The 10,241-nt window shown below is 38.0% G+C and overlaps 1 protein-coding gene across 3 annotated transcripts in view; it reads left to right on the plus strand.

Annotated features, from left to right (window-relative positions):
* spag17 (sperm associated antigen 17) overlaps positions 1-9,807 on the plus strand; it is a 40,697-nt gene extending 30,890 nt beyond the window's left edge. For all 3 annotated transcript variants that reach the window (XM_058623559.1, XM_058623560.1, XM_058623558.1), the window contains exons 34-49: positions 96-226; positions 354-487; positions 574-762; positions 1,819-1,932; positions 2,006-2,057; positions 2,251-2,341; positions 2,423-2,452; positions 4,434-4,527; positions 4,658-4,736; positions 4,862-4,901; positions 5,036-5,100; positions 5,463-5,599; positions 6,381-6,559; positions 6,899-6,959; positions 8,555-9,345; positions 9,445-9,807. In XM_058623559.1, the coding sequence (XP_058479542.1) occupies positions 96-226; positions 354-487; positions 574-762; positions 1,819-1,932; positions 2,006-2,057; positions 2,251-2,341; positions 2,423-2,452; positions 4,434-4,527; positions 4,658-4,736; positions 4,862-4,901; positions 5,036-5,100; positions 5,463-5,599; positions 6,381-6,559; positions 6,899-6,959; positions 8,555-8,713 (1,555 nt within the window). In that variant the 3' untranslated portion in view covers positions 8,714-9,345; positions 9,445-9,807. The remainder of the gene's footprint in view (positions 1-95; positions 227-353; positions 488-573; positions 763-1,818; positions 1,933-2,005; positions 2,058-2,250; positions 2,342-2,422; positions 2,453-4,433; positions 4,528-4,657; positions 4,737-4,861; positions 4,902-5,035; positions 5,101-5,462; positions 5,600-6,380; positions 6,560-6,898; positions 6,960-8,554; positions 9,346-9,444) is intronic.
* The last annotated feature ends 434 nt before the right edge of the window (positions 9,808-10,241 follow it).

The raw sequence follows: 10,241 nt of genomic DNA on the forward strand, positions 1-10,241 counted from the left end.
TTAAATGCACTTATTGTAAGTCGCTTTGGATAAAAGCGTCTGCTAAATGACATGTAATGTAATGTAATGTAAAAGCTTAAAATCTTGACTTCCAGACTGTTTCTGGTTCACGAGGACGGCTCAGGTACTGAACTGTTGAGCTCTCAGGTTGTTGAGGAGCTGCTCTACCAGGCGTATTCTGACCCTACCATAGCAGTGCTGAGGGAACCACTGCCAGACACACAAGGTGCACTGTTCAAGAATACCACATTTAAGTTAAAAACCTAATACAGTTCCAGTGAATAAGTTGTTAATTAATTAAATTAATAGAATGTTGAAATGCATCTTTGTATTTGTGCTTGTGCCTGTTCTAGATGAATTTGGTATTACCATCCTGAAGCCCCTTCAGCAGAGTATATGGTCCCAATGGTTACTAGAGAAACAGAACCCTGACATCACCCCTCCCAACCTCAGGAACCGCACCTGGCATGACTTCCCCGATGTAGAGGTGCTAGCACAAATAAACATATTGAACCTTTACACACAGGTAAACAACTCACACCTCCCTGAATGTTGTGTTTTGTGTACTCTCAGAAGAAGAACCCAGGTCCTGTATTTGGCACCAACCTCGGAAGAGGTCTGAATGTGGGAGAGAGGCCGTGGGAGTCTGCAGCACAGCTGCAGTCTGTCAGGGGCTGCCCTAAAGTCCTGGAGATGAGGGAACTACACCAGCACAGACCATTTACCAAGAGACTCAAAAAGACAATAGACACACGGCTGAAGGTAGTAGTTATCACTTCATCCTACCTCCACAGCAATAGTTGTGCCCTTTAAAACTTCTAGCTAGGATTTTTTTGTGCGGAAATATTTGCTGTTTTTGTGAAGTCCACTTTTATCAGGTGTAAACCACTTCATCTTCACTATTCGCTTTTGAAAAACAGTTGCCCGGGGTCTGTAAAGTCGTTAAATATAGCGACAAAGTCACCATGTTTGCTGTATGATAACTTTTATTTTCTTTCTTTCTTTTACTTTCTTTCCCCTGGCTTGGTTCGCTCTTCTCCGTTTGTGGTGTAGAATTACAGCGCTTGGCATATGTACTACAGCATTTTGAGTCATTATGGGTTTGTGTGGATAGATACATTTCCTGAAACAATGCTGTGTTTATGTTAACCTTTTCAAAATGGTAAAGAAAAAGATTGTTTACAATTAGTTCCATTTCTGTGTGGATAGACTGCTGCAACTTGGTGTCAGATTTCACGACCAAACTGTGCCCCCTCACTGCTCCACGCTCTCCTTCACATTAGGTCTCAGCCCACTTCTTGGCATTTTTCAAAATCTGGCATTGGGCGGAACCAGTTTCAGAAGAGGGCTACAGTTTAGCTACACTTTAAAACTGTGGTGCATATCTTTTATACCTAAAAAAAAAAAAAAATAGTCTGTTAGATCCCTACCATTGTCAAATGAGTTCACACAATTGTGACTAAGCCTATCAGCTGTTTCTGTGTTTCTAAGTATAGCAGTGTTGAGATCATATGTCACACAGGAAGTGATTAATTTTACATAAAGACAGACTGAGGTACCAACAGCAGCAGACGTGAATTCTACAGTCGTTCAGCAGTTAGACTGGATGGACAGAGGTTGTTTGCAGATGAATGATACAGCATAGAAATCATGTTGCATTTGCAGTTTGTGACGACCAAACAGAGGCACGAAATGACATCAACAACATCAATCATCAAAAGTTACAAACTGCAGCTTTAAGTCTGTTAACAATTACCAACCACTTCAAAATGATCTACCTTTCACAAGATTGTAACAAATGTTCAAATGTGATTGTAGGGATACATAGAGAGTTTGATGGAGAGAGAGCGGCGATCAGAAGAAATAAAGGTCAAAGACCCTCGAACTCGCGAAGAGAGTGACCATGCTGCTGATCTGCTCAGTCTGGTCCTGGTCAGTATGGAAAAGCAAACACACACATGCAAGCACGCGCAAACAAACAATTAATGAATGATGTACTTTGAAGTCTTTTGCAGAGGAAGAGGACATTAATCTGTCCTGCGACAAGAAGACACCAGGTACGTCACTCTGGTTTTTGTAAATAATCTCACTTATATAGTTTCCAAAGATTGCCATCACTGGACCTATTGTGCAATCAGACTGTTCATGCTTTTGATCATAAATGTAATTATTTATTATCAAAATTTGCTTGTTGACTAGAAGTGATCTTATTTGTTTGACATAATTAGTGTCTTCTGTGTGTCTCCACAGCGGACATTGGCAGTCTGTATGGCCAAGGTCTTGAAGCCAAAGCTGACCATTCAGATTCTTCAGGAAACATAGCCACACTCATCAGTGACAGGTAAAAGAGATATTAAAATGTATTGCATGCATCGATGTTTAAACTTTAAAAATAACCTTTTATATGCCCTCTCTTATGCAGTTTTTGGACTCAAAGACATGCACAATACAGGTAACGAATTTCTCCTTCTGAATGATTATCCATTTTATTTTATTAAAAAAGTGGTTGCATTTTTCCTTGTCAACACTCTCACAACACAGAAAAAATAATTCTCACCTTCATGAGTAACCATATTTTTTATGGATTTTTTATCAACACACTAACACAACAAAATAAAATAAAAAACAATCAACCACTCTGCTTGGAAATAAATATACCTACAGACAGATGGCTCAGGAATTATGTATTGACATTAAAGTAGGTTAAATGTAGTTACTGTGGATATATCACCTTTCCAATCTATGTAAGTCCTCTAGTAAATATAGTTATATCCAGTCCAATAAAAGATAAAGGGCTCCCATATTTTACAAAAACAACATCCTTATCATGCAACATAAAGTTCAAACAATATAACAATACATAATCAGTTATGAAATTGTGTTTATCCGTTATACAATACAGGATACATTTTCTTGCACAGAAATGTACCATTTTGCACAGGTTCTTATTGGATTTTTTTTAGAAATACAACAATTTGATATCCCAAGTAGCATGTGCCACAGAGTGATGGATAGAGTCTTATTTAGAGTCTTGTCCCCACAATATACCAGAAGGTCTGTATCGTCCTGCAAGTCCAGAGGCAATGAGTAAGACTGCCCAGGGTATTAACAGAAATTAATTATACTACCCATAAGTATGTGTGTGCAGGTGTATATTTGCTTTAAGATAAATACAAATTGATGCTTTTCGTAGCCTCAGAATAAGCCTTCAGGCAATGGTTGCCATGTTTTTATAAACCAGCCTGAGCACATGTTTTGTGTTTTTAAGTGCAAGCTCAGTGTACAAACAATGTTTCTCAGTCATCCAGGTCAAACAAAGAGAACAACATCCCTCCTGGTGTGCAAAGGCCAATGTAGTTCCTTTGGTACACCTGCATTCCCACCATAGGATGTCACTAATTCTCCCTCACTGGACCCTTAAGGCCCCGTTTTTATGTATAAAGCTTCGGTAGTTGGCGTCACACAGCCAAGGTAAAGAACTTGACACTATTCACCTCCATAGATGTATATACTAGACAGTGGTTATCAAACTGTATAGTGGAGAGAGAGATAAGGTGACTTATTGTTTAATTTATAATTGTTTTTTGTCACCAGTTTAATTTTCTACACACTCCTATCCAAATTCCTCAGCTCCACTCTGATCACAAACCCTGGTATATACATTAGAACAGTATTTCTGTTCTAATTTCTGTACCACCAGAGGAAGGTCACCACAGTTTGAGAACCGTGGTACCAGACAACACATGGATCACGCAGTATGTCTGTTTTCATCATAAAAGTGAACATTTTGAAGTGGATCCCCACAGATCCAGAGAGACAGTGGAGGGGAATCACTGCTATGAAACATGCTCACAAAGAGCAGAAGAAAACAGAGCGATGAGAAACCATGAACAACAGATTTCGTGTTTTAGATAGTTGGCACATCAATATTAACACAGCAATTATTTACATTAAATGTACCCTTCCAATCCTATCTTTAGCCAGTAGACTCCTCAGGTGAATGTTTGTCACAAAGCCAGATTGCGTCCATTTGTTTTCCTCCAGGCTCTCAATAACGTTTAGTGACTCTCTGGAGTTAGATGAAGGGAAGTTAATCAGGGCGTTGAAGATGTCAGGATACTGCAAGACTGGAATAATGTCCTCTTCAGGCATTACAAGGACCAGACATATTCAGTCTGTCAAGTTTTGCAATATATTGGGCGATCTCTGTGGATTTAAAGTGTGCAGTGAGTCACGTGATATCTGAAGCTCTATCGCTGCCGCTGTGTTTCTCCTCTAAAGGTATCATTTGGAACAGCATCTACTAAAACTACTACACTGTTACCACTGACAGAGGGTTGCAGTGTAGATAATGAACAAAAGAGTATGGATATTCCATATGTACAAAATGACCCTATTAGTCATGGATTCGTCAGAAATCATGTTTATTTCAGACAGGAGCTGTGTGAGGAGAAGGCCTGCAGAGAAGCTCTGAGGAGGAGGAGTGTTGTTCCTTATTTCCACACAGAAAATATCCCATTGCATCAGGTACTACAATTTAATATGCTATATGTACTGAATTATACTTTCCTAAACTACTGAGGTGGCATAGTTATGTTCAAATTCATTATTGCATGGGAAATACATGAGAAACGGCATTGACACAGCTGTTTTTCAGACTCTATCTGCAGATATCCACACCATCTCTAAATCAGACAATGCAGAGGCATTCGTGAAAGATGCTCCACATGAGAACAGTAAATCATTTTAAGCGATTGAAAAAACATCAATTGTAGATTTGATTATCATGTATTCTCTATATTATATTATTATATTTTTATAATAAAGTATATATTATATAAACTTGTGTTTGTCACTGCAGCACCACGGCCGTTAAACCCAACACCGTCTCAATCAGCAAGGTAAGAATGAAAAGGATATTATGATCTGTATGAGGTTTTTCCAGTGTCATAGAGACAAAGCTGTTGATATTTATCCTATACATTTTTTGTTTAACTGATGTCGTTGTGACATGTATTTGTTTTTTTTTTCTCAGCCATGGAGCAGGAAGTGACAGGATGCCTGACAAGAGACCCATTAACCCCACACCTCAGTCTGATGGTTTGCTCCTTCTTATTTTCCTGATTACGTTGAAGACTTCCGCAACACCATGCCAGAATATTCTCAGATTAGCTAAAAGAACAGTGTGTACGAACAGTATATTCAATCAAGAAACAACACTGAATGTTGCTGGGACATTTGGAGGGCACAATTTGAATTTTGTTTAAAGCATCATCTGGCGAAAGAATACATTAAACTTGTCCCATTTCTAAATCGTACAAAGGGGTATTTTGCTCCTGAGCCCCAAGATTGTATGAGATGAGGGGTATTTTTTTTGCAATATTTCCAACTTCAATGTGATGATAGAACACTTCAAAAGGAAGATGATGGAATGACCATGTCCTTGTGTTTTTGTGTGGCAGGTGAAAGCAGCCTGCGGATTTTGTCTAGGCCGTATAAGTCAGTCCAGGTGGACGTGACTGGAAAGCCGAGGAAGTCTAAAGTCAGACTACCAGCCTCCATCCTCTGCTCCAAACCCTGCAGTGTTCCAAATAAGCAGGTACAAAGTTAGACGTGCATTTAGAAACAAATGACCTGTAGAATTTTCGTACATGTCTGCATTATACAGATAACTTGGTAAAAATATATTTCTATACTCTTTTAAAACTGTTTTCTTATAAGACCCAAGATATTTATTTCCTATGAAGTCTTTAAGTGGCTTCAAGGATGGTGATTTGTTACATATAAAAAGAGCAGTTTAACTATGTGTCAGCTGCACACTCTGTGACTATTTTTATTTTGAATAAAAATTCCCAGAAATTATAAAAAAAAGTATCAGTGCTGCAATTTGTAGACAGTCCCTGCTCCCTCACAGCAAGCTGGTCATAGAGGACAAGTCATTTAGATGAAAACAAGGTTTTGTACCAAATTTTCCACCTTACTCAAGGTGAAAATCACAAAACAACAATAACATGTTTACCATGATGGTTATTTCTTACTGTATGAATAAAGTTATTATAAACAGATGTCACCTACCAGGCTCCGTAGATTCTGCATTTTTATTTCATGAATAAAAATGCCCAGCCCTCCCAAAATAATCCAACTGCAGTGAAACATTTTAATTCATTACAAAAGTTAGAGATTATTTTACTGCTTGCTTTTGAACAAAGAAGTCTGCCTCGCCCAGGCCTGACAAATAAAATCTGCTCCCACAATGTTTCCTGTCCTGAAGCACAACTCAAGTTTTTCATAATCATCTAACTAAAAGAAACCTGCATGCATAAAGAACATTTTACTGTTATTATTATTATTATTATTATTACCATTATTATTTATTCCAGTTCCTCACAGTGGAAGAGCCAGTGAGAAGGAAGTGTCGAATGGTTTCTCTGATGGATCCAAAAGTGGTAATGAGGGGCTTCCAGCTCCTCCCATCCAGTGTGGACTTTGGCACGGTGCAGGAGGGCACCAACTCCACCATTATTGTGCTGATGAGGAATGTGGGGGTTGACACCTGCAGGTATGGATGGATGATGATCTAGGCCAGATCATCATTTATGTGCTCCTTTTTTGTTTTTTTTACGAAATTGTGTGATTTTAATTCATCTTGTTGTAAAGTGTCCTTGAGTGACCTGAAAGGCGCTTTTAAATTAAATGTATTATTATTATTATTATTGTTCCCAAACTTTGTATATGGAGACCCACATTTTAAAGGTGGCAAAAAAAACAAACTCCCGTGACCAATCTGTGGGTCCCGACCCAGTCTTTGGGAACCACTGATGTACACAGTATTCTTAGGAATAAGTGAGTAATTAAATGCACAGACAATTAAGATTTTGCATCTGTCTCTCTGTGCCAGGTTCCATGTAAAACAGCCTCGGGCTGCGACAGGCCTCCGCGTCATCTACAATCCTGGCCCTGTAAGTTTGATTTTCAGATTCTTTTAAAGGCTTAAATGCACAAAATGTCTTCATATCATCAGTACTGTTCAGTAGGCCTTGTTGTTTCAGCATCATTTAATGACTATCTGTTTTTTTGTCTCTTTGTTACAACCAGAAAGTACAGGAACTATGTAGATGAAAATTACAAAAAAGTCCTCTCTAAGCACATCTCAAACTTAAATTTTACTGCTGTTTTTTTTTTTTACTTGTCTTGCCGTTTACTGGAGTAATCTTCTGTTAAATTGCACCAGGCTTCTTTCAGCACTTCAGCAGTTCTGCTTTACACTTAGATATTAGTTATTCTATTAAGTATTTCTCTGTCCAGATGATCCAACACTGCCCCTATTATATTCAGATCAGTCATGGACTAGCCAAGGCCAGTCCATGACTGTCAGTGTTTTATCAGCTGTTTTTCACTCCAAATATCAGGCGTTTTCTAAAAGAAATACCAGAAATTTCTCTATAACAGCTTGATCATAAAATATTGAATGTCGAGTTTGTTTGCTGATTTTGCTGATTTCCAAGAGTGGCCTTCTGGTAAATGTCTCGTTACATTCTGTAAGCCGAAAATGTTCTGTTGTTTAATACTGTATACACATTTCCTGTATTTTCTTGTATTATTCTATCGACGAGATTGATACATTATTATATATGGTAGGGCTGGGCAATGTATGGATATTATATCTACAGTATATTATGACGAGTAATGGCACAATACCACTTTTTCGTGATACTGATATCTCAAACTCGAGTATCTGCCGACACCGATATCAGTACAATACAGTCATTTTAGACATTTTAAACAACATATTTGTGCCATTTCATGTTATTTCAAACACATAAATCTCCAACTGTGTAATAAATACTCTTCTCCCATAAAGCAGAAATAAACAGCCCACAACATGACTCAGCTAAAATGCTATTGCTGGTTTGTATTGACTGTGCATAGTGTAGCATGAGATATGTAGGATTTTTGGATATCATATCGCCTCATTCCTGTAACATGAGACAAGATATGCTCTTAGATTTTTGGATCTCGTCATATAGTGACAAGGTATCTATGATAACTTTTCCTGGTTTTGAAGGCTGTTGCATTGATAATCACGATATTTATTATACGAAAAGTCAATAATTATTTGTGTTATAGCAGAATATGTCCATATTTATAGTTTATTTCATTCTTTCTAACGCTGACATTAAAAAGCCAAAGAAATGTAGCAGGTATTATCTGAATGAAAACTGTGTTTTAAACATGTAATAGAAATCATAAACAGTAGATATTTTATTTTAGAGTGTATTTACAGTATATTGTCTCTCTCCTTTGAGAAGCACAAACAACTCATGAGTCCAGAGAAAAAGTCTGTGTGCAGCTCTATATCCCCATATACAGTATCGCAATATAGTATCCCTAAAAGTATCCAGATATTATTTTTTTCTCATATCGCCCAGCCCTAATATTTGGTTATTATAGCAGTACAAAAAAAGCAAATCTAGTGGTGACCTAAAACTTCTACACAGTTCTTCACATTCAAACGTATACTTGACATCTGAATTGATATTTCATATTTGTCCAGGTTCCTGCCGGTCTGTATGTGGAACTGCAGGTTCAGCTGTTCGCCATGTGCTCAGCTGAAACAGGAGAGGAAGAGCGGAAAAAACACATCTCCCATGATATTGTCATCCACACTGAGACTGACATCATCTACTTGCCTGTCACTGCTCATATCCTTTGAATGCCTCAAGTAATGCTTTACTTTGAAAGATGCTTTTCTTTTCATTTGGCATCAACCAAATCAGCTGTCATTCATCCTGCGCTGTTCTTAATTATCCATTTGAAAATACTATTTTTTCTATCACACCTGGATCCAATATGACAAACCGTTTTATTAGCTTCAACAAACAGTTGTTGAAGCTAATACTGTGTTTTTTTTTGTTTTTTTGTTTTGTTTTTAAGGTGTGTGCAGGACACGACGTTTGACCAATATAGTTTGGATTGATGTGCCTGTGTCCAATGTGGCCAAATTTAAAGTGGAAAAAATGACAAAACATTACTTCTCCTTCAAACACAATTTGTGCTGGTTTAAAATGTACTGCCTGTGGATAATATCCCAGCTGAAATGTTTTGATTTAAAAATGTGGCCTGCCTTATGTCATAAATATGATAAAACTCTGTTACTCATGTAAGTGAAGATAAATGCAGATGACTTGAAATTGGTCCTTAATTAGTTTCACTCATTGTTCCTGAGAGGTTGTATGACATTTGGCTCAAGGACCACAGCGGTACAAACAAAAAGAAAAGCTCCAGGATACTTGAACTTCCCTCTGCTTCATCGGCCACTCGGGGAGGAGCCAGGCAAAAAAAAGGGTTGGTGTCTGAAAATCTAAAATAAAAACTGAAATTTCACATATTTGAGAAGGGAGAGTGTCAGCATTACTGAAGCTGTTTTTGCTCACACATTTGCAGGAAATTACAATAATGCCGCGAGTCGATGAGGAGTACACAGGATCATCATCGTCACTCTGATTGAAAGTGATGGGCGAGTGATCTGGAAATAGTCACGAGCTGTAAGCTGAAAATGAAGCACAGAACATGACCAAATCAATCCCAACTGTCAGTCACATGCACAGGATTTAAAACGACAGTATATCAACCACAAAATGGTAGAATTAAGAATCACCTTGACAGTTTTGTATGTTGTGTCAAATTATGAAAATGCGTACATCCTGTAATGCTGCAAAACCTTGCTAACCTAATTTAAAATTGTCTACTGACTTTGAGTCACACTTGAACGTTGTGATATAAAAATTCACACTTTAATTAAACTCATTAAGGTAATGCTTTGTCAGTCTTTCTTTTTGGCTTACCTCACCATTTGTTACTGCCCAACACTGGTCTTCATCACATGGATGTCATACCACATGCTTGTGTGACAAAAGGAAGTATTTGAATGGATTTTGATGTTTTCTTCAAAAATGTGTACTCCTAGTGCCGGTGTTGTACCCTAAAGTGATTGTCTGCGTGTACAGCCTGTCAACGCATATGGCTACAGCTGTCATTCTAGAGGACTGGGTGAGGTATAATCTGACAAATATTACCCTCATGAATGAAATCAAGTGATTTTGAGGCAGGAACAACATTTAGGTCACAAAGAGCTGCAATCACTTTTTGGTGGAAGTGGAAATGTACTCATGGCTTGTATTTTGGGCACAACACTGGTCCCCAGCCCGGATAATGGGAAGGGTGTGCCAAGAAGGGCATCT

This window comes from Solea solea, chromosome 3 (assembly GCF_958295425.1).
Source record: "Solea solea chromosome 3, fSolSol10.1, whole genome shotgun sequence".
NCBI lineage: Eukaryota > Metazoa > Chordata > Actinopteri > Pleuronectiformes > Soleidae > Solea > Solea solea.